This window comes from Dendrobates tinctorius, unplaced genomic scaffold (genome assembly GCF_039654945.1).
Source record: "Dendrobates tinctorius isolate UK_male_01 unplaced genomic scaffold, ASM3965494v1 ptg000129l, whole genome shotgun sequence".
In the NCBI taxonomy this organism is placed as follows: Eukaryota; Metazoa; Chordata; class Amphibia; order Anura; family Dendrobatidae; genus Dendrobates; species Dendrobates tinctorius.
The window spans coordinates 35,122,501-35,147,974 of record NW_027361797.1 but is presented as its reverse complement, the minus strand read 5'-3'; the positions used below and the strand labels follow the sequence as shown (position 1 = coordinate 35,147,974).

The window sequence follows — 25,474 nt, the reverse complement described above, 5'->3', positions numbered from 1 at the left end:
CAGGTGTATCAAATCATGAGAAAAGGTATTTAAGGTGGCCACTTGCAAGTAGTTCTCCTATTTGATTCTCCTATGAAGAGTGGCATCATGGGCTCCTCAAAACAACTCTCAAATGATCTGAAAACAAAGATTATTCAACATAGCTTTTCAGGGGAAGGATACAAAAAGTTGTCTCAGAGATTTAACCTGTCAGTTTCCACTGTGAGGAACATAGTAAGGAAATGGAAGAACACAGGTACAGTTCATGTTAAGCCCAGAAGTGGCAGGCCAAGAAAAATATCAGAAAGGCAGAGAAGAAGAATGGTGAGAACAGTCAAGGACAATCCACAGACCATCTCCAAAGACCTGCAGCATCATCTTTCTGCAGATGGTGTCACTGTGCATCGGTCAACAATACAGCGCATGCATAACGCCTTTTTGTATGACCAAACAACTCAATCTTTGTTTCATCAGTCCACAGGACCTTCTTCCAAAATGTAACTGGCTTGTCCAAATGTGCTTTTGCATACCTCAGGCGACTCTGTTTGTGGCGTGCTTGCAGAAACGGCTTCTTTCGCATCACTCTCCCATATAGCTTCTCCTTGTGCAAAGTGCGCTGTATTGTTGACCGATGCACAGTGACACCATCTGCAGCAAGATGATGCTGCAGGTCTTTGGAGGTGGTCTGTGGATTGTCCTTGACTGTTCTCACCATTCTTCTTCTCTGCCTTTCTGATATTTTTCTTGGCCTGCCACTTCTGGGCTTAACAAGAACTGTACCTGTGTTCTTCCATTTCCTTACTATGTTCCTCACAGTGGAAACTGACAGGTTAAATCTCTGAGACAACTTTTTGTATCCTTCCCCTGAAAAGCTATGTTGAATAATCTTTGTTTTCAGATCATTTGAGAGTTGTTTTGAGGAGCCCATGATGCCACTCTTCATAGGAGAATCAAATAGGAGAACTACTTGCAAGTGGCCACTTTAAATACCTTTTCTCATGATTTGATACACCTGGCTATGAAGTTCAAAGCTCAATGTGGTTACAAAACCAATTTAGTGCTTCAGGAAGTCAGTAAAAAGTAGTTAGGAGTGTTCAAATCAAGAAAATGATAAGGGTGCCCATACTTTTGCACCGGTCAAATTTTGTTTAAATGCAGATTGCACATTTTCTGTTAGTACAATAAACCTCATTTGAATCCAGAAATATAACTGAGTCCATCAGTTATTAGATATATGAAACTGAAATAGCTGTTGCAAAAACCAAAATTGTTATAAAGAAAAAAGGTTAACATTAATAGGGGTGCCCAAACTTTTACATATGACTGTACTTACCAGATGCACGAAAATAATCACCTCACGGTCTGCTTGCGCCAATTCCTGCCGCGATGGGGAATACTCTGATTCTGAAGACATACTGCATGTAAAAATAATAAAAATCATTAGTACATACATAATTTAAAAGGACAGGCATATAATGTAATATACTCACATTCTTCGCTGATATAATGGGTTCTTGGTTGACTGTCTGCTCTTCAATCTGTCAGTGTAGTAGTGGCAGAGTTTTGGCAGGCACCTCCTTTATATAGACTTTTTTTTTTTGACTTTAGAAGATTATAACTAGGACAACAAGTGGACACCACCAAAAAAACGCAGCGCTAAAAAAACGCATACCTGCGCATGCCAGTGCGCACGTATGCGCATCCATAGGCTATAATGGCCATTTTTAGCGCAAAACGTGCGCATACGTGCGCATGCGATTTTTTCAAGGGCCAAAAAATGCAACATGCTGCGTCTGGAAAATACCAACGCACACCCCAAAAAAACGCAGCGCATGAAAATCGCATACATGCGCTTACCAGCGCGCAGGTATGCGCACCCATGTTAAATATAGGGGGAAAAACGCATGCGCACTTATGCGTTTTTTAACAGCGCAAAAAAACGCAAATGTGAAACCAGCCTAAATTATGTATTTGTTTTCTAAAAATGAGAAATGGTGAAAATTAAATAAAAGAACCAGTGCTCTCAGACCTCAAATAATGCAAAGAAAACAAGTTCATAATCATTTAGAAATAACAATACTAACGTTGTAACTCAGGAAGAGTTCAGAAATCAATATTTTGTGGAATAACCATGATTTTTAATCACAGCTTTCATGCGTCTTGGCATGCTTTCCACCAGTTTTTCACATTGCTTTTGCCACTCCTGGCACAAAAATATAAGCAGTTCTTCTTTGTTTGATGGCATGTAAGTATCCATCTTCCTCTTGATTACATTCCAGAGGTTTTCAATGGGGTTCAGGTCTGGAGAATGGGCTGCCCATGACAGGGATTTGATGTGGTGGTCTCTTAATTTTTGCCAGTGCTGTATTAATTAAAATCAATTTTAAAATTAACTTTGTTCTTGGGAAATCCACTTTAAACTCACCACCATTGGCTGCACGTTACATTGTGTAAACAGGACATGCTCTGCTAATAACCATGATATTCTATGTGTGGAGATGCATATTATTGATCCTTTTGTGAGCATAGAACTTGTGTACAAACAGACCAGTGATCAGCATCTTTATAGCCAATTAGACGCTTATTGGCTGTGGTCAGCAGATGTGATAACCTCAATATTTTAGAGGCACCAGCGACCCTTACATATGTCCAGCACACCGTTAAATGTAAAAAAAAAAATGTTCAAACAATTTGTAACTTACCCCGACCCGTCTGCCGGTCTTCACTTCTATGAGACTGCTGAACCTAGAATGTTACAAGTAGTTAATAGTAAAGGTATAAAGCAAACATGGTACATCATCGCTTGCAGCTGATGGAAAAATCATTGAGCGTTTGTTATCCACCATAGGAATATTTATCTAATCATGACCAAATCTGTGGCCACTGATTTTATTTTTGGGGTTTTATTGATAGAGGTGAGAAAACTTATAGGGATGAATATTTGGTAACAATACGTTTTGTAAAGAAATCCAGTTTCCTAACCCGTACTTGTAGCGTTTGATGGGGTGCACCACGATTTCTTTCACTTGGTTTCTGTGACTTCCGAAGTCCTTCAAGCAAAAACGATTTGTCTTTACCTACCTGAAAAAGTTATATAATACAATTATTTGTAATGATTATAGACAAGTATATAGGTTTAAATGTTGGCAAGTATTAAGGATTTCTTAAAGGGATTGTCCAGGTAAAATGAAAATTTTCCCAGTGGCTTGGTGTGCTAAAAATAACAAACGAAACAATGCACACCTCCTGTCACTTAACTGGATCCAGCACTGGCCACTCAGTGATCTGTGTTTACGCCATAAGAGAGATGTCAACATTCAGGCAGAAGCAGGACCGCTGCGGTCAGTGATTGACATTCGCGGTCAGGTGACTTTCACACCATGTCTTTAGTGCATCACCAAAGACACACTGCAGGAGTCACCTGTCCACCACAGCCCATTTTCATGGATAATGCCTTTAAACACCTGGATGTGTTTTGGCTACTGCTAGCAGCTGGCAGAGGTGTCCTTGATGGATTCAATGTGATCATCTTGTATATTACAATATGCAGGTTCTGGCAGTAGCATGTCAAGCCAGACTTTATTGTTCCAATGTTAAGGGGGTTGCCGGATATTTTAATTTTGATGACTAAGCATTAGGATAGTCCATCAATATCTGACTAGTAGGGGAGAGACCTCTGGCGGCACCTGTACTAATCAGCTATTTTAAGGGGCCGCAGCAGTCCTGAAAACCGTCACTGGTTTGTGTACCAGCATATCATATATTTCAAGTCATTGGAAAGGTAATCAACTACACAACATATTACTGCTAACAGAAGCCATATATACGAATGCATTGCTAGGCTATGTTCACATTGAGAGTTTTGAGGAGAACAAATCCAGAAAGTTTTTCAAACGAAAACCGCTTCATGAAGCACTTCCTTTTTGGGGAGGTTTTGAAGCCTAAAGCGGCTTTTTAAAGGAAACCTGTCACCTCGGAAAAACGGTATTTACCTGCAGATATGGGGTTATATCCACAGGTAAATAGCGTTACAATGCTATGTATACAGTGTAAATAGTGAAACGGACACACTACTCATAGGACTGCTGTGGCTTCTTCAAACAGCTGACCATAGAGGTAGAGATACTAAGAGATGGACCTTCACTGATCTGATATTTTTGGTATATCCTAACTCTATGTCATCAATACAAAAATCCCAGACATTCCCTTTAACTTTACATTTGGAATGCATAGGTAATGCAGATCAGTTTTCCCACTTATACACTTACATTAGCTATCTGTGTGAGCAGCAGCTTCACCATTATCTTCCGTCCTTGGACAATTTGCAAGTAAAGATATGAAATAATTCTGTGGCAAAATACAAAATAATTAATTTGATGTCATATGTGATAAAACCATAACGTGTACAAAAACTCTGCCTGCTCTGTTCATATATACTGTATAACAAATCAAGACAAATTCATAAACTCAGATTGCCCACCCGATACCCTACCTCTTCATACAGCTATAGCACATGGGATTGCTTTGCATAGCCGCGAATGACCAATGTACCAATCAGTCAGGTACTAACCATAAATATTAAAGGCTTTGTCCGCTTTCAGAAAACAGGGAAAAGTGCCAAATTTGGGATTCATGAGAAACCGTAGTTGGGAAGATGGGTGTGAAGGGCCCACATACATGACATACAGGTCAAAGCTGATGTGGGCCCTTCACGCCCATCTCCCCAACAACGGTTTCTCATGAATCCCAATTTTGGCACTTTTCCCTGTTTACAATGTACACAGTGTAATAATGTCCAGAAAGGAAACTTTTTCTATCATCCCTATACTGGCAAAAAATACACCATCAAAGAATATTCTACATGTGAAACATCGTTTGTTATATATTTGATTAAATGCCCTTGCGGCCTGCTTTACATAGGTGAGACCACACAACCTATAAAAGACCGCATCTCAAAGCAAAATCGACCATCAGGTGTAAAAATCTATTGTTGCCAATTCCTCATCATTTCATTACCTCTGGCCATACCATTGCTCAACTAAAGTTCCAAGTTATTGAGCAGGTCAAATTACCATGCAGAGGAGGTAACCGCATTAGTCTCCTAAAAAGGAGAGAGGCTTTTTGGATCCACGAACTCCAAACATTGCCCCCAAAAGGTTTAAACAGGGATTACGATATCCAATCGTTTTTGTCACAGTCTTAATATGTTTGGTTTTTTTTATATATAATGCATGACCTCATGAAAATTGGCATTGTGTAGCTATGTTAACATCTTACATCTCTGTTACAGAACCAACAACATTGAATGAATGAAAAAAGAGCACCCCCTGTTCACAGATCTACTCTGGCCACACAATAGCTTTATTACACAGCCTCCACATTCTCCCTGTAATGCACCTAACATCTACTTCTGGTCTGTGGTACGCTAGTTGGCATCACTGGAATGCACACACATATTCCCACCCACTTCCGGCCCTGTGGAACGCATAACAGCGTCACTGGAACGCACATAACGTCACTTCTGGTCGGCTTCTTCCGCTCAGTCACCATTTTACCGCACAATATAAATACTAGCTTGGGACACTTCTTAGCAAAAGCGACTAGCGGTGGATACTGCGTCATTGCCTCACATCCTTTTTGGTAAGTTATTGCTTCCTGCAATCCAGTAGTCTACCGTGGCATTCTGTGAACAGTTTATTTACTCCAGTGCCATTGTTGTCTTACCCCACAGATATATTTATATCACCTTTAGTCAAGTCCTCCATTCTTTAGGGTAATGTACAGTTGCTTTTTGCGGACACACTCATATTATGCGCATATACTGTATATACTCACTGTATGCACAACCTGCATGTCCTTTATTTTTAGGACACTTTGCCCTATTGCCTTATCCTACAGTACATTACTCTAGGTATGTACGTTTTCTAATGTTGTATTGTGACAGCTGGTGGTTCACTTTGTTGAGGTACTCTGAATGTTTAGACACTATGCATCACCTATAACGATTATGATGTAGTACAGCATTATCTCTAAAATCTTATGTTGCTCCTAGATTAATTATTTGTCTTTGTATATACTTTGGTTCTATTTTATTTTATTTTTTAGTACATTGATGAAGGTCGCTGTGACTGAAACGTCTACTGTATATACTGCACTTTATTAAATTCTTTCACTGCATCCACGTTGTGTGTGCCAAGTTTATACAGTATATAACAGTGTTGTGACTTTGGCATTGCCCAAGACTCTGTTTGGCTGCAGTGGTGAAATCATATCGATCAATCACTAAGCTCAGTGGCCAATACCATCTACATCAGTTGAGCCCTGTGATTGTCTGCAGCTCTGTAGATTATACACAATCACCAGAGCAGTGCCAGAAACACAGCGTTGGACCAGGGGTGGATAAATAAAGCAGAGTTTGTTTTTTTACAACAAGCTGAGCATGGCAGCAAAAGTTTCTAACAGGGGACAACTCTGTCTACTTCTCGGACAGCTCTGCGCAGGGGCCCAAAATCTTTGCACAATGGCCCAATCCCTGCAGGGGAATTCACACTAGTCAATCCTCAAAAGATACTAATTTTTACCAAAAATTATAAGGATGGAAAATAGGTATTCATGAAACCAATAGCTTATTTTTTAAGATATGAGTCTTAGCTCAGTCAGGACCAAACAAATGCTTGGGAAGTGCAGCAATACAATGCCTAAAAATGTTAGATTTTCCTATTCCTGTACTGTAGGACCTGTCTGGAATGTAGTTGTGTCCATATTAATATGATCACAGATAACACAATGGTTAGTTGAGTTTGGTTGTTTGCAAAGAGTGGAGTAGTTTATATAAAACCAGAGTTAGAGAGTAATACCGTATTCAAGGGACGCTATATAATACTTACAAAACAATCAGGGTGAGAATGTAAAAGAACAGGACACTTTCAATCAAGTTGTTGTAAATCCACACGATCCACTTTGCATTTTCAAAAATTCTTATAGAATTTATCCATGTACTAATTGAGTCGTATGGAGTAGGTAGAGTCCGGAAAGGTCCACACATCTCTGAAGGCTTACGCCTAAAATCAGAAACAAGAAACTTTAGAAGAAACGAAATAAGGCGAAACAAAATAAAGAAGACTGAAAGTAAAGGAATTGTAAATTTTGCTTATAACTCCGTCCCCCATCTGCTCAAAAGTCTCCCCAACTCTTCATTATCATAGACCTCTGCTCACATCTACATCTACCCACCAATTCAGTCGATGACCTATAACTTTCATCCTCTCTAATCCTTCTTATTACACCCTCTCATTCCACACTGCAGATTTTCTCCTATGAGAAGCCCATTTTGTGGAAATGACTCCCAGGTCCATCTACTTTACTTCTAACAGTCCCAGTTTTGAGAGTGCATTGATAAGGCATTTCGTCAAGGATTGCCTAAACACAAACGGACATCATCGTGTCAATCTCTGCTTCACAAACTGTTTTTTTATCATGAAAATAGACTTACAGTATTTAAGAAGTGCTGTCATGATAGATAGGAGCATTACAAAGAAGGACACATATACTAAGTGCTAAGATCTCCTGTTCAGATCTTAAAAAGGTTTAGTTGGCTACAAACAGTGCCGAGAATACAACTGACGAGAATATTAGGGAGAATTATTCTGCTATCTGTCAGTGAATTAACCATGGAGTGTGTTCTTAGCACTGCAAGCTGGCCAAAAGCAGAAGACTCCAAGAATCTCCTCATGCTGCTCCTCCCAACTGTTGTCTTCAGCTTGGTGCCAGGCAAAGTGAACAGTCCTCTAAACCTTGAAAGACATTGCTCTCCACAATTTTAACTCTGTAGAATTTTTCCTTCAACAATATGGATAGAAATGACTTTAGTTTGATAAGAGTTGCTTGCAGTCATTCCTTTACCTCCACAAAGTGACCCCAACAACAGAGAGAACTCCAACAAATGATGGGAAAAAAAGGAGCAAAATGAAGATTGTGGTCATGTGCGATGCTCTCCAGGCTCTCCGAGGAGGAATACAGTTCATCATTAGGCTCACCTAGATAATGGTAAAATTACAATATTTATCTGGGCCTCTACACAGTGACCTTTACTTTGGTTTCCATGTTCTTAGTCAATTTACTGGAATTATATAATTTATGTTTATTGCTTTCCCTATAGGCTCACATGTTCTGGACAAGATTACAGTACTATTTGGAGTTTATAATGCCTGAAGATAAAATGTGTATTTTTCTTATATATTAGTTAGCTCTACAATTTTTGGCTTTTTTTCGTAGCCGTGTTCCTATGCTATGCTCTAAAGATTGTATCTGTATTTATTTACAGGCTGTGTTCAGTTGTCTTTATTTTTAGGCTGTATTTATATATGAAGATTTATTAGCTGTATTTTATTTGGGGGAAATGTTTCTAATATATTGCATTTAATGTATTACCTTTTTAACATAAAATATTATAAACAGTTTGATCATCTGTAATATTGGTAGTAAAGGGGAGAAGAAGATTCCGATCCTGTAAAAGAGAAAAATAACATGGATATTGTTGTATTGCTGTATGTACTAGATATATTAGTCTTTTTGCCTTTGCTAAACAATGCCTGAGAAGTATGATTTCAACTTTAGACAGCTACATTAAATGTAAAAAGTTGTGAGAATTTCAATAAACTATGCATAAATCAATAATACAATCATATTTAAATTATATATAATACATCTTATTTGGAAAAAAAAGTAATTTTTCTTCTTTATGATTCCCCATCTAATTGCTGGGGGACAACCACCCGTTCTGAGAATAATAGGTCCTTGAGTCCCATCCATGCATGGTTAACGTTCCATTCACTATCTATGGAACTGATAAAAAGTTGAGCCCTATCTCCGTCAGTCCCATAAAAGTAAGTTTTGATACATCGTTTAGAAATATCTAACGTTGATCCAAAAAAACACGACCAGTATGGAACTGAAAACTGAAACCACTATGTTCTTGTTGGAGATCATATCTACAGTTTTATATTCTTTTGTAATGAAATTATCACAAGGCCTCGGAGCGAGACTGTGTAACCACCACTAGGAGGTGATAGAGTAGCACACCACCTACGAAGACCTGCGGAGCAGCCTTGAGACAACAGCACGGGGACGGTAGAATTGTCAGACCAGCCGAGTCGGTAACAGGAGGAGAGCGTGGTACAAAAGGGGCGGAGCAAAAGTGAAGTCAGAGGCAAGCCAGAAGGTCAGAGCCGGTCGGGAGCAGGAAATCCAAGACTCGAGATGGGAACCAGGTCAGAAGCTGAGTCAAACAGTAAGGGATCCAAGCACGGGGAGGGCAATAACTAGGTCAGGACAGGGTATAGGAAGAGGACGGACACGGGGAGTCAACGATGGCAAAGGACAAACCAGGGCACAACGAGGTCAGCCGCTCAAGCCGGAGGCAGGAACTATAACTGATGTGTTCTGTCGACAGCAATAGGAAGAAATAGCTGATCACACACCAAAGAGAGGCCGGAAAGAGTTAACCTGCTCATGACCAGGTCGGGCAAGAGATCACGAGTAGTGAAGCCCAACCTGGATCATGACAGAAATTAATTCTAACATTTATGACAAATGAGTAGTAACTATTATAATTTGGATAGGACTAAAATATTAAGAACATGTTTACATACCAGGCCAATGTCTGTGCATAAATCAGATCCAAAACGTTCCTCGCAATATCAAATTCAGGGATTCCTAATGTTTTACAGCAGTATTTGCCAATTATCCTACAAAAAACAGGTACAGACGTAAAATGCCAATTACAACAAGGACCCCAGACTTACATGTACAAGGACACATAACTTACTTTCTCAGAAACTCTCCAAAGAAGGAACCAAACAGCACAAAGAGAAAATCGATCACAACCAGTCGATAGATGTCTTGTCCAATATAGGATTCCCAGCACTATAGAAAGAATGCCAATGTGCAATAATAGTCACTTCTCAATGTAATTGTTACTGAGGCATCTTTCATTCTGTCGGAGGGGAAATTTGGGATTACACTTGATTGTACAAACTTCATAGGCAGAAAGCAATAAATCAGTGGTGAGGACAGGAATAGCCAGAGATTGTGAAGATATTGGACTACATGGTAGCAGGTTTACTAGTCCTAGTTTTATCAAAACTACGGCAAGCAGCTCAATAAGTGACATATCAATGGAATCAGAGTCTTTGACTCTATGATACGCTGCTCTCAAGTGAGGCTTCAAAAACCTGGTGACAATGTCACTGATTCATAAGATATTTTAATAAATGTAACACACTTCACTGTGTATTATGACATAATAAAAACATACTTGTTATTAAAGGAGTGGTCTGGTTTAAACTGATAAAGTCTGCAGTCACGCACTGTGCACTGTGATGATTCGCCGGTTTCTAAGCCAGGAATGATGACGGAGTAAGCGTTGTGTATACTCCCAGGCAGAAATCGTCTAGCGGGCACGGCCTTCTTCCATATAATTGTATTGAGTGAGGTCGCGCCCATTAAACGGCTGTGCCGTATGGAACGACATCCCGCCAACTAGACTGGTTCTGCCTGGGAGTATGCATAACGCATACGTACCCGCCAATCCTGACTCAGAAACCGGCGAATCGTCACAGCACACAGTACGCTTGCTGGGGAGATTCATAAGTCGGCAGTCACAAAGAGTGACTGCAGACTTATCGATTTAGACCGGACAACCCCTTTAAGTGCTCCAGTATGCTAAGTAGTATAAAGAAACTGGTAAGAACCAGTATATTTGTTCAATCAAAGGTTGTCAAGCCCGTGATAAATCTGTGCATCTATTGAGGAAAAACCTAGGGCTTTTGAATAGGACAATCGGACAGGTAACAATAATTTCAACTAGATAGGAATTTCTGCTGAATCTATGGTAGCTCTCCTCTAGCAGACATTCCCCCTGTCTTTTATCTATATACAGTATATAAAGCTGAGTGTATGTATGTGTGCATGTGTGTCTGTGTGTGTATGTATCGAGCCACGCCGACTACACATAGCCCTGTCCACTGGCGGCTGGAGAGCTGGGTTGCAGAGGGAAAGTGCAGGATGCGAGTAAAGTGTAGAGCTGCGAGGGAGAGAGTGGGACACGGATGGAGAGCAGGGCTGCGGAGGGATAGAGCAGGACGGCCTGTGGAGAGCAGGGTTGTGGAGGGAGAGAACGGGGCTGCGGATGGATAGAGCAGCACGGAGCATGGAGAGTGGGGCTGTGGAGGGAGAGAGTGGGACTGTGGAGGGAGAGCGGGACACAGATGGAGAGCAGGGCTGTGGAGGGATAGAACGGGATGGCGCAAGGACAGCGGGCATGCAAAGGGAGCGGGATGGCAGGTGGAGAGCGGGGGTGCGGAAGGAGAGAGCGTGATGGTGGGTGGAGAGCGGGGCTGCGGAAGGAGAGAGCGGGACGGCGGGTGGAGAGCGGGGCTGCGGAAGGAGAGAGCGTGATGGTAGGTGGAGAGCGGGGCTGTTAAGGGGGAGAGCGTGACCCACAGTTAGTTACTATGCCCGGGCAATGACAGGCTCTTCAGCTAGTAATATTATAGAACAGAGAATGCTAGTTAATAAGCAATTGTAGGTGCAGCAGTATGCCACTTAGGAACAGCAGCTGCTGCTGGCCCTATACTGCCAGACATCCCCTTGGCTGCCTCATTATATTTTAAACCACATGGTGGCCACTCACTGTGTTCTTTATTATTTTACTATACTGCTGCTACAGGGACTGCCTTTGCTGGCCTTATACTGCCAGACACAGTATCTCTTTACCTGTCCTGTCATATGTTTTTACCTTGCAACTCCTGGCACTAAACAGCCATGCCAGCCACATATCTTCTGGCTGCCCACTGAGTTTTATATTGCTATACTGCATTGCTGCTGCCAGGGTTGTCATTGCAGGCCTTGCACTGCCAGATATCTCCTTGCCTCTCCATCCTATTTTATACTGTGCAGCTGCTGCCACTTCCATTGTCACTGCCACCAGATGCCCACAAGAGCAGCAGCCTGGAATTATGAAATATTGATAATCATAAAATTAGTTATATTATTCTATTTTGGCTGCGTGCAGACACCAGTCGAAAGATTTGACTGCATACCCCGTATAGTAGAAAATAGGGTCGGCACTTGGCACTATTCCCAAAAACAGGATAAGCATATTGGGATAAAGGCGGAATTCACACATGTGGTGCACAATAGCTGAATGAGTTACTGTATACTTTTATATTATTAAATTCATTGTCTGTGTGGTATGCTGTAAACTCAATAGTGCCCCCTGCTGGTTCTTGCTGTTTAGCCAGATTATCTATTTTATAGCTCAATTATATAGAGGACTTGTATGGAGCTTTGTATGAGAAAAACTGAGCTCTCTCCCATATAAAAAAGTCCTCCTCCTCTCATCAAAATATGTATCCTCTTCATATATTGCAATCCTCATATTACCGTACATAGCACTGTGTACTTACAATTGCTCACTTTGCCTTTCTACCCAGTTATTCTTCTCTTTTCCATTAGGTCTATGACATCACGTGATTAATAACTGACTGACTCCTTTTAAGCTCTATGTAGAAACAGGAGGTCAATTTTCTCTGCACAAGTCAGGAGTCACTGCAAAAGTTTATGGCAGGGGGAGAAGGGAGCAGCTGGGTCAGGAGTTGAAGAGGGGAAGAATAAATGCCGGAACAAGAGACTTCCTGTTTCTACATAGAGCAGAGAAAACAGAATAATTAACTGGGTAGTCAAAATGAGCAATTGTAAGTACACAGTGCTAAATAATATGATGATTGCAATATATTAAGGCGATAAACACCTTGATTGGAGTGCTTCTTTAAGATATACTAGGAAACAAATTAGCGCAACATTTTAGATAAATTTAGATTGATTTTTTTATTTATATATTTAGAATGTTTATTTTTTTATTTATTTATATATTTAAATAGATCATTGATTTTATTAAATAAAGTGGATGTCTTCGAGGGCGGGCATTTACTGCAAAGTGGGCAAATACATTAATTTGTCAGCAAATCTCACCAATTGTAGCTGGATCTGACTACAAATATTTTATTATTATTGTGTAAGGAATAATGGTGATTGTGCTGATAGTTTGCAATCTATGAATGTTATTATAGTGCTTTCCTTAATGCCTCGTATTAAGAGTTCCTATGTTCTTTCCATTGTTCTGAACAATGCTTGTGTGACCTTAAATTTCAACAGGTCAACATGATCTCGCTGATAAAATAATTACCCGTAAATATATTGTGTGTACAGTCATTAACATGAGTCTATTCATGTTTGTTGTTTGGCCAGTTTAATGGATGCCTTAAGGCCCCGTCACACTAAGCGATATAGCTAGCAATATCGCTATAACGTCACAGGTTTTGTGACGCAGCAGCGATATTGCTAGCGATATCGCTGTGTCTGATACTTACCTCCGACGGCTCCCCCGCTGGTTATCGCTGATCGCGCGAGAACGTCCTGGGCCGTTTCTCGTCGTCAGCTTCCTGCTGGGGCTTCCTGCTGTGACAACGAGCGACGCGTGGACGCGGGCGGGAGGACGTCAGGATCGCCTCGTCTGACAGATAAGTAGCGACCCCCGACCCCTGCGATGTCGCTGGTGAGATTTGCCTGTGTGGCAGCGATGTACCAGCGATCCTGACCGCGTCATATCGCTGGTCGGGATCGCTGGTGCATCGCTAAGTGTGTCAGTACCTTTAGAGAGGAGAGGGGCACACAATATGAGAATGGGAGTGTTCACATTTCTTTGCTAATTTTTAAAACCAAGCAAACATGTGCAGCTTTTTTAGAGTTTTTTCTTCTTTATAAATTGTGCCATTCATTTTAATAGCAAGGAATAAAAGCAGTGGCTTAACATGGTTTGCCAGCACCCAGGGCAAGCCAAGTATTGCTCTTCCTAACCCAATAATAATGCTCTCTGAGTGCTTACTTTAGAAAGTATTAATGCCCCCTTAATACTCTATAGAATGATATTGGTTGAGTGCCTCTGTTTTTCCCTCTGAATATAGGGCAAATATGTTTGTATTAAGTGCTGGTTTAGTTATAGCACCATCTAGTGGTGGCTGAATTTATAGCTGTGTCTTAAATAGCTTTTACAGCCTGTGTCTTTAACAGAGTGCTGCATTGTGGGATTGAAGCAATGTATTCTGGGATGAGGAAGATGCCATTTTCTTCTGTGCATTTCATGGGACGCACGTGTTTATTTGTCCTCTTGTAACTCCTCTACTTGAGTCACTATCCTGGTAAAGCATATCTGGTAAGAATAATATCTTTTCTTGCAATGCAGTGTTGTACAGAGATTATTAACTGTATAGCAACCAGTGCTCAGTACATGTAATTAGACACCTGTGTATTCCATGTGAAGTTTGCATCACACTGTATACTTCCTGTAATTGTGCTAGCTGTGTGATCATCTGCCCAATACTTACCCTACAAAATTGTGGCATCTACTATGCTATCCCCATCATATTCATCCTAGTGAAAACATTCACCAAAATGCAACAGCGGATGGAAGAAAATAGCTATTTGGATGTGTTTATCACAGCCTTGTGGCTGTTTGGTGTCCTTAATGTCCATGTTACATGCAGCAGCAGGAAGAGAAGAGAGGAGGAAAATGATGATGAGGAGAAGGCACAGGTAGGGGATGTGACTGATATTCAGAGTGAAAATGATCACAATGCTTGCCATAATGACTAATCATCACAGTGGGGTGCGCAAAGTTAACCAAGAGAGCTGTCAGTCGTGTTGGTGAGCAGGGCTGTGGCGTCGGTAAGCCAAACCTCCTACTCCTCAATTTTCCTGACTCCCGACTGACTCCACATCACTGCCTCACTACTGAGCATGTACATAAAGTGCAGCACAGATTCATCTAAACTAAAAGCCAAGATCCTTAGATCAGCAACAGAACAGACATTTAAAGGACATTTCATAACTTTCCCAACTCTTATGAAAACATTTACAGCACATCCTGCACTGAACTACTGTACCCAATTTATTATAGAATTTAGGATTTCGAGTCGGTCCATATTACACTTACTCTGACTCCGTCTCAACGACTCAACAGCCCTGCTAGTAAGCAAGACATGCTAACCTGTTATGTGTGGGGGATGACCATAGTATCGTTGCCATCGAAGAAATGACCATGACTTGAAATTCAACCCTCATTATAAAAGAAAAATGGGGATTTTTTTCCAGTTTCCAAATTGGCATCAAAATTAGAGTATTACTAGGTTAACCTGTGGTTCCTGCTCAGCAAAACTTTCAGCAGCCAAAGATTTGATTACTTCAAAGTTTTTCAAGAGACCCCTCTCCACTCTCAAAGAGTCAGTGCTTCAATGCCTGTGTTGGTGTTTGGGCTACAGCAAGTATTCAAGGCAGCAGCTGCAACAGCTACAATATATTTGGCATGATGGAGCAAATGTTTCATCTGCCTTTGCTACAACCTGACACACTTCAGCAAACAGAGAGGCACTGGCTGAATAGCTAGGTTCAGTCTTACCTAGACTGTGTCCTTTCACTGGCACATAATGTCAGCCCTGAATCCATGGACTTTAATCTAGGCCAGGGGTGGGTTTACGGCCCTCGATGACCTTTTATCAGGCCCCCGAGCAGATTCTCAGGGACCGCATTATTGGGCAGGGAGCTGTATTTTGATTGCCACAATCTCATTAATTTCTTCTTGCTCTGCTAGCACACACACGCAGTGCTCACTACTGAACATTGAAGGGCATGCAATGAAAGATTAAGTCATGAAACCAGTGCCAGAGTCAGAATGTATTTTGTGGGCGGAGTTTGTATGGCCCCCGTAGGATGGTATAAATATCCAAATGGCCCTTGGCAGAAAAAAGATTCCCCTCCCCTGATCTAGGCAGATTGGACCAGTGTCAAAGACTGGTCCAGTTTGCTATAGCGTACCATCTTGTCCAGCCTCCAGTGTACTGTAAGAGAAACTATGCCACTTGGCCTATGACTTTGTCATACTCAAGAGGATTAAGTTATCCTGGACAAGCATGGAAAACCTTAAGGGGGTTTTACACATAGCGATATCGCTATAACGTCACCGATTTTGTGACGTTATAGCGATATCGCTAGCGATATCGCTATTGTCGTAGCTGCTTTTGTTCTGACCAAGCGTCAGCTGTCCAGACCACCAGTGAGTCCGAATTGTGAGGTTTTTCGCCCTTTCTGTTGCAAGCGCTTGGAGACAAAGAGACTTCAACACACAAGCCGTGGTCAAATCACTTTATCTGACGTAATGAAATACAAGACATGTTTTTATACCATTTACAACAATATGTGACTCTATGGAGCTCATTTGGCCGCCACCATCACCTCAGGGTCGTACCTTGTTTACAATGTACCCAGAATACGTTGTTGAGAACAAATATGATAACAAGTATAGTTTCCTTGAAGACAGATACTATTAGTCTACATAAGAATAATAAGAATAATACATAGCAATATTAGGCAAAAGGCAATTGAAGTCTTAAAGGCATTTAAAGGGATATAAAAGCAAACCATTAACTCTTCTATAGTGTTGAGCATTCCGATACCGCAAGTATCGGGTATCGGCCGATACTTGCTGTATCGGAATTCCGATACCGACTTCCGATATTTTTTCAAAATCGGAAGTCGGCATCGGAATCGGAAGTTCAAAGTTGATTGACAGCCGAAATGACGTCATCATGATGCGCGGTGTGTGCGCATCATGATGCGCCGTCATTTCGGGCCTTCCGGGGGTCTCTGCCGGCCTGCCGGGGGGCTGTGTGGACTGCCCAGGGTCTGTACCGGCCTGCCGGGGGGCTGTGCCGGCCTGCCGGTGGTCTGTGCACCCTGTGGGGGTCTGTACCGGCCTGCCGGGGGGCTGTGCCGGCCTGCCGGGGGGCTGTGCTGATGTCCGGGGGTCTGTGCAAGCATCGTCCGATGGGACTACAAGTCCCATCTGGCGATGCCTGCTACCATGACAGTGATTGACACATTAGCCAATGATGGGACAGTAGTAGTCCCATCATCCGGCTAATGTGTTAAATGTTAAAAAAAAAAATATATATATATATACTACATACATACTACATACATACTACATGCATGCTACATACATACTACATGCTACATACATACCACATATATACTACATGCATGCTACATACATACTACATATATACTACATGCATGCTACATACATACTACATGCTACATACATACTACATATATACTACATGCATGCTACATACATACTACATGCTACATACATACTACATGCTACATACATACTACATATATACTACATGCATGCTACATACATACTACATGCTACATACATACTACATATATACTACATGCATGCTACATACATACTACATGCTACATACATACTACATATATACTACATGCATGCTACATACATACTACATGCTACATACATACTACATATATACTACATGCATGCTACATACATACTACATGCTACATACATACTACATGCTACATACATACTACATATATACTACATGCATGCTACATACATACTACATGCTACATACATACTACATATATACTACATGCATGCTACATACATACTACATGCTACATACATACTACATATATACTACATGCATGCTACATACATACATACTACATGCTACATACATACTACATATATATTCAGAACACATGACACATGCACAAAAACTGAACTGGTCATAAGACCCTGTTCACACCACCCAAGAACTAAGACACAAAAACAGAACACAGTATGACAAACGTGCATAAATACTCTGCTGTAAAACATATGTAACTGTAAGTAGCAAGTGCTAGTAAAAGATGTTAACAAAACCAGGGTATTTTGTTGATACGTTTTTTTGCAAAAAAATGTACGCTAAGCCACTCCGCCGCGTCAAGGCATACCCTTCTCGGAGCAGTCCTATCTAATATATTTAAAAACCTGAACATGTGAATAATACCTTCATGAGCAGCAATGGCATAAAGTGAGACTAGGGACTTTTTTTTTTTAAGTGGCGGAGGAATACAGTGCGGAAGGATACCTACCTTCCGTCATTGGATTCCTGCAGCCCGTAGAGAACGGCAGCATCAGCTGATGCTGCAGTTCTCTACCCAAGATCGTGGTGGGACACACTCGTGGACTGCTTCGGATCATGGGTGAGTATTTTTGTGGTTTGTTATGTTAATATTTATTCCGTAAAAGACAATGGCTTCGGGGAACAATGTGACAAGTATTGGTAAGTATGTTACTCTATGTTATATGTACTGTATGTCTATGTATGTATTGTATGAATGTATTGTATGTAGTATGTATGTAGTATGTATGTAGCATGTAGTATGTATGTAGCATGCATGTAGTATGTATGTAGCATGCATGTAGTATGTATGTAGTATATATGTAGCATGTAGTATGTATGTAGCATGCATGTAGTATGTATGTAGTATGTATGTAGCATGTAGTATGTATGTAGCATGCATGTAGTATGTATGTAGTATGTATGTAGCATGTAGTATGTATGTAGCATGCATGTAGTATATATGTAGTATGTATGTAGTATGTATGTAGCATGTAGTATGCATGTAGCATGCATGTAGTATATATGTAGTATGTATGTAGTATGTATGTAGCATGTAGTATGTATGTAGCATGCATGTAGTATGTATGTAGCATGCATGTAGTATGTATGTAGCATGCATGTAGCATGTAGTATGTATGTAGCATGCATGTAGTATATATGTAGTATGTATGTAGTATGTATGTAGCATGTAGTATGTATGTAGCATGCATGTAGTATATATGTAGTATGTATGTAGCATGTAGTATGTATGTAGCATTATGTAGCATGCATGTAGTATGTATGTAGCATGCATGTAGTATGTATGTAGCATGTATGTAGTATGTAGCATGTATGTAGTATGCATGTAGTATATATGTAGTATGTATGTTACATGTAGTATATATGTAGTATGCATGTTGCATGCATGTAGTATATATGTTGTATGTATGTTGCATGTAGTATATATGTAGTATGAATGTAGCATGTATGTAGTATGTAGTATGAATGTAGCATGTATGTAGTATGTAGTATGAATGTAGCATGTATGTAGTATGCATGTTGTATGTATGTAGCATGTAGTATATATGTAGTATGTATGTAGCATGTAATTTTTTTTTTTTTTTTTTACATTCAACACATTAGCCGGATGATGGGACTACTACTGTCCCATCATTGGCTAATGTGTCAATCACTGTCATGGTAGCAGGCATCGCCCAATGGGACTTGTAGTCCCATCGGACGATGCCTGCACAGACCCCCGAAGCCTGCACAGCCCCCCGGCAGGCCGGCACAGCCCCCCGGAGCCTGCACAGACCACCGGCAGGCCGGCACAGCCCCCCGGCAGGCCGGCACAGCCCCCCGGAGCCTGCACAGACCACCGGCAGGCCGGCACAGCCCACCGGAGCCTGCACAGACCACCGGCAGGCCGGCACAGACCACCGGAGCCTGCACAGACCCCCTGGCAGGCCGGCACAGCCCCCCGAAAGGCCCGTACAGACCCCAGAGAGGCTGTACAAGGCAAAAACAGGGTTTTTCTTATTCCGATACCGGAAGTCCCATAGACTTGAATGGGACTTCCGGTATCGGAATCGGCGATACCGATACTTTTTTTTAAGATCGGCCGATCCATTCCGATCCGATACTTTGAAGTATCGGACGGTATCGCTCAACTCTACTCTTCTATATCACTATGTGTGATACTTACCTCAGACCGGCTCCCCCGCTGTCCATCGCTGATCGCGCGAGAATGTCCGGCTCCATTTCTCGTCGGGCGCTTCCTGCTGGGCTTCCTGCTGGCGCCGACGAGCGACGCGTGGAGGCGGGCGGGAGGACGTCAGGATCGCTGTGTGTAAAAAGGTGAGTATCGTGCGCTGCGTCGCTGCTGCATCACTGTGAGGTCTGCCTGTGTGACAGCTCACTAGCGATCATTTAGCGATGCACCAGCAATCCTGACCGGGTCGGAACGCTGGTCGGATCGCTGGTGCATCGCTAAATGTAGAGGGGCCTTTACCTTTGTCCAAATAAATCATATATGGATCAATGTCAACTTTCATTCACCTACAACTGATACCAATGATTAAAGGTTGTGTGTTCATTAAAGATTTCGAAAGGGGATCAATGGAGTCGTAAGAGATCTCAGAGTGCTACACAAGTCTTTTCCAGGAAATTAGAGGCTTTGAATATTGATTTGCTGCAAATCGAAATTATATAAACTGGACCAATTTGAATTTCAAAAGATTTGATCATCTCTACTGTACATCTTATCAAAGTAATTGCCAAAAGTAAAACTTACCTCTCGTTCACTCTGTGCAATTTTCTCCAGCCAGTAGTAGCACAAAATACCAATAATCGAAAATTTCAGAAGGACATTTCTGGAAAGACATAATATACTTATATTTGATTGCATTTATATTTATTTCACTTACTATACTATATCGAAACAAGTTCAAGCCTGTGTGTATAAAAACCACATCTCCCTATTACCAATAGTAACTGTTCCTTGAAACGATGACTTGGGAAGTGGAGTGGTAAATACCTAAGATGCGCCGAGGTGCCTAACTAATATAGAGAGCGCCTCCTGCTGTTGGGAATTATTCTGTAAATGCAAATGTACCTTGAATTTGATACAAGCTATTTATTACTATGAGCAAATGCAACACTTTCTAAGATGATGCACATCACATTCAGCAAGATTTACGGTAACCTCACACTCCACCAACTAAAGGTAATGTCACACTTAGCGATGTACCAGCGATCCCGACCAGCGATATGACGCGGTCAGGATCGCTGGTACATCGCTAAGTGGTCGCTAGTGAGCTGCCACACAAGCAGATCTCACCAGCGACCTCGCCGGGGACGGGGATCGCTACTTACCTGTCACACCAGGCGATCCTGCGTCCTCCCGCCCGGCTCCACGCGTCGCTCGTCCTCACAGCAGGAAGCTGACGACGAGAAACAGTCCTGAACGTTCTCGCGCGATCGGCGATAACCAGCGGGGGAGCCGGTCGTAGGTAAGTATCACACATAGCGATATCGCTAGCAATATCGCTATAACGTCACTAGTTATAGCGATATTGCTAGCGATATCTCTTAGTGTGACATGCCCTTAAGAATAGACACATTCAATTATTTTTGCAGTGTTCACTGGGTTTTCGAGAATATTGGTATAGAAACCAATGGTAAGCTACTGTACCACGGTGAGGGGTAAAAAGAAAACACACTACAGGAATCCGCTCATTGCTTTTTTGTGGTCACTTTCATTTTTTTTTGTTTTTTTTTCAGGAAGAGTAACTTTGCATTGTTACAGTCTTCCGCATTGAGACGTTTTTCTGCGTCAAGCTACAGTAAATGCATTGTGCGTTAGATTTAAAAATACTAAATCTCTATATTATAAATGCGTGAAAGAAAATGCATTATTGGTAATAGATGCTAACTAAATGGGTGGTCTAATAAGGAAAACCCCTGTCCACCTTGTTAAGTTATATACACTCCTCAACATTGAAATTGCAAATCCAAAAAGGAAAAGTTGAGGGAATATGTAAATCACAGGATGGACAGACATGGTAATGATGTGCAAATTATAAAAAAAAATGAAACAAAATATTCAAAACATCTCGATTTATCTTCAAAACATCTGATTTTGCTAGATGGCATGTTTATAAGTTCCAGTGATCAGGAAAGAGTGATCTTATGAATACTCATTCCCCGATTGTTGGTCCTTGCAAGTTCATTAGTAAATATCTCCTAAACTGCACCACTTTGTTGCTTTTAGGACAAGGTTATTTCTCTTCCTGGCTTTATAGCCTCTAATCATTCATATAAGGGAACCAGACTGATTTATATAAAAGTGAGATCAGGTATAATGTTTGCAGTTTAATATATAAGAAATTATATGAGCATTCTCTAAAAACACATCTTAGAAAATAAATCACTGTCTATATGGGAGTGGTTCTGATTTGTGTTCCATCAATCTCCATTTTCTGGCCTCATGCTCTGTTCATATAGTAAACTGCCTGTAATGTCCTGTTAGTCTTACCTTAATATCACGATATAGACCTGATGCTGCGGGTACTTGAATTTTTCAACTAGTCCAAACATAGAGTAGACTAGAGGCATGAGAAGGTTGATGAGGGCGACCACCACAGGAACCACTAATGTTGCCGCTTGTTTAGTCAGGTCATTTAAATCTGGGTTCTGATGAATCAATAAGGGGCGTTAGAAGAAATATTATCTACGGTATATGCTATGTGTAAGCAAAATATATGTGATAAAAAGAAGAAAGTTTATACATATATTACTCAACCCATATTAAAAGGAATCTATTAGCAAGTAATCTGAAAGCAGCATAATGTAGTGGCAATTGCCCTGATTCCAGTGATGTGTTGCTTATTGAACTGCTTGGTGCAGTTTTGATATAATATCTGCCTTCTCTGCTGTAGAAGTAGAAGTTCTCTGAATGCTGAGCTCTGTATAACTCCGCCCACACCACTGTACATTTTATCAAGCTGCCAATCAGTGGTGGAGATGGGGTTACATAGATTAGCCTGACTGGCCTGCACTTGAGATCTAGTCCGGCACTGATAAAACAATGATTGCATTGAAACTACAGCACATAAGACTAATAAGTGACACATCCCTGGAATCAGGCTCTTGTTCCCTATATTATGCTGCTCCCATATTAAATAGCAAAAACCTGCTGACAGATTCCCTTTAAGTTATATTTTTATGTCGTTGAGCACGTGGATTGCTTTTTTTTTGTTTACCGTTGCAGAATCCGCAACTTTAAGGCAGAGGTAGTAGACTCCAGCACTACAGCCAACTGCCAGACCAGAGGAGATGATCCAGGCAGCCACATGAATACCTATTCGAGATAACTTCTGACGCAAAGGAAGCTTTAATGCTTCCATTAGTTTTTCTGCCAACGTTTCCTAGAAGAAATTAAAAAAAAGAGTAATAAAAAATGAACAATAAAACCAATAATCCGCAGTTTCACTGACTGATTACATACATATTCTGTTAATTGCCAGAGGAATCCACCTGCCCCTTTAGGCAACGAGGCCTGGTTTGGCTGTTACCTCTGCACCCCCTATAGCAATAATGTTATCATATCTATGTATAGACATGTTAGCTGATACATTTTGGTAGTACATAGAAGATCATATCTTTCCTTAGGCAATTTTCTGTCCACTTTTGCTAAATTTTCATGATCTTGGCTTGGCTCTATATTCTACTTGGAGCTTAAAGGAGATTTCCAGTTTATTCTTACTGTAACACCTATGTTGGGGACATGATTTTGTGTCACTTGCTAATATATAAGTATTACAGGTAGTGATGAGCAAGCGTGCTCGGATATAGTGTTATCTGGGCATGCTCGGGTGTTATCGGAGTGTCTCGGGCATGTTCGAGTTGTATGTTCGAGTCCCCGCAGCTGCATAATTCACAGCTGTTAGACAGTCGCAACATAGGTGGGGATTGCCTGTTGGTTAGGCTATACTCGCAAGTATTGCGGCTGTCTAACAGCGTCGAAACATGCAGCCATGGGGAATTGAACAAACGACTCGAGGACGCCCGAGATACTTGGATAACACCCAAGCACGCTCAGATAACACAATATCCGAGCACGCTCGCTCATCACTAATTACAAGATCTCTTCTTAGACTTATTAGTACAGCCTTCCTCATAGACTGTGTAAAGGAGTGAAATAAAAATGTTTCTTGTTGTATTTATTACTTTTTGCTAACTGGTACTGCTACATGTTTACATGTATTACCGCTCTTTATTTTATTAATTTTTTATTTTCTCTTGTGTGGCATGCACATAAAGAGCCGTCTTACACAGCATGCCCACATCAGGAAGCGTCTTTCTGAATCCTGCTCATGTAGGTATTGTTCACATGATCAGGTTTTAAATACATTAGATAGGACTGCTCCGAGATGGGTATACCGTGACGTTAGTGGAGTGGCTTAGCATACTTTTTTTGCAAAAAACGTATCAACTAAACACCCTGTTTTTGCTATCAAATTTTTACTAGCACTTGCTGTCTACTGTTATATATTTTTTACAACAGAGTATTTTTGCATGTTTGTCATACTGTGTTTTTTCTTTGTGTTTCATGTATTACCGCACATATGAAATGGTACTGCTACCCCTTCTGGGTGTTTCCATCGTTTTGTCTTTACGTTTTACTGTATTATCACTTTTACTTGCATATAGTTGTGATAATGTTTACTGCATTTCATGGTTTGTCATTTATAGTATAGGGAAAGCGTAGTGCTCTGTTTTGGACACTAGAGGGGGGAACTCTAGTGTATAGAATTTGTAGCAGGATAGGGTTAAGTGTAGGAGGTGCTGCCGGGAGTTAAGGTTAGAGAAGAAGGGAAGTTAGTTGATACAGGGCCAGGGTGCCCGAAGTGTCCACATGGGCTATGTGACGGACTCAGCTTCTGCTGAGCCAATTTTTTGAGTGGACCCTCTGGGTCGTGGCACCCACCCACCGAGGGCGAGCTGACCTTGTGAGGAACCACCCCCTATACAGGGAGTGTGAGGGGCAAAACCAAGGGGGTGAGCCACCACGACTGCTGAGACCAGACGGTCGGCTCAGGGGGACACTAGTGAGTGTCTAACAACAGGAACGAGCAGGATGCAAAACATAAAGCGAGGTCACTGGGTTTCTTCAATAAATGTGGTTTCCAGCTTTAATCAGGTGCAAGGCATAAACAGTGAAACACAGCAAAGTGCGTGCAGGGGCACGCCAAATGTTCCAGGCATAACACGTGCTAGAAAACATACCAGGGTCCAAGGCAGGGTACGTGCCAGACACGCCAGAGTTCAAGAGAGGATGCGTGCTAGGAGGCACGCCAGAGTCCAAGACAGGGTGCGTGCTAGGAGACACGCCAGGGTCCAAGATGCGCCAGGGTCCAAGGCAGGGTGTGATGGCATCGGACTCCGGACTACTGGCAATGACCGACAGGATCCAGGCATCAGGCTGCGGAAATCAGCTCCGGACATCAGGCCGCAGTCATCTGGTTCCGGACCTCTGGCAGCGGTCGGCAGGTTTCAGGAATCCGGCAGGCAAGCCAGGGTTCAAGGCAGGGTGCATGCTAGGAGCCACGCCAGGGTTCGAGGCAGGGCGTGTGCTAGGAGCCACGCCAGGGTTCCAGGCAGGGTGCATGCTGGAGCCACGCCAAGGTTCAAGGCAGGAGACATGCCTCACTGGCCAGTGCACACGGCTGAGACACAAGCAAGTGGCACAACTAAGACACAGGAGGCGGGCAAGGGGCAATCTGTCACATATGCCTGTCCTGTGTGACACGACCCGAAGGCCAGTAACTAAAACAACAAGACTGACACGTGACACTGTCCTGTGTGACACGACCAACAGGTCGGTACTGAAACAACAAGACAAGGGGAAGGGAAAACCA

At 41.7% G+C, this 25,474-nt stretch overlaps 1 protein-coding gene across 2 annotated transcripts in view; it reads right to left on the bottom strand.

Moving 5' to 3' along the window:
- The window catches only part of TMC5 (transmembrane channel like 5), a 116,462-nt gene that overhangs the window by 12,553 nt on the left and 78,435 nt on the right, over positions 1–25,474 (bottom strand). Inside the window, exons 11-21 of one of the 2 annotated variants that reach the window (XM_073542954.1) lie at positions 22,817–22,981; positions 22,090–22,247; positions 20,347–20,425; positions 9,806–9,903; positions 9,630–9,725; positions 8,410–8,485; positions 7,882–8,015; positions 6,867–7,040; positions 4,248–4,326; positions 2,962–3,060; positions 2,682–2,724 (exon numbers count right to left, since the gene is read on the bottom strand). In XM_073542954.1, coding sequence (XP_073399055.1) covers positions 2,682–2,724; positions 2,962–3,060; positions 4,248–4,326; positions 6,867–7,040; positions 7,882–8,015; positions 8,410–8,485; positions 9,630–9,725; positions 9,806–9,903; positions 20,347–20,425; positions 22,090–22,247; positions 22,817–22,981 — 1,201 coding nt within the window. The remainder of the gene's footprint in view (positions 1–2,681; positions 2,725–2,961; positions 3,061–4,247; positions 4,327–6,866; positions 7,041–7,881; positions 8,016–8,409; positions 8,486–9,629; positions 9,726–9,805; positions 9,904–20,346; positions 20,426–22,089; positions 22,248–22,816; positions 22,982–25,474) is intronic. The other variant, XM_073542955.1, reaches the window with a different exon arrangement.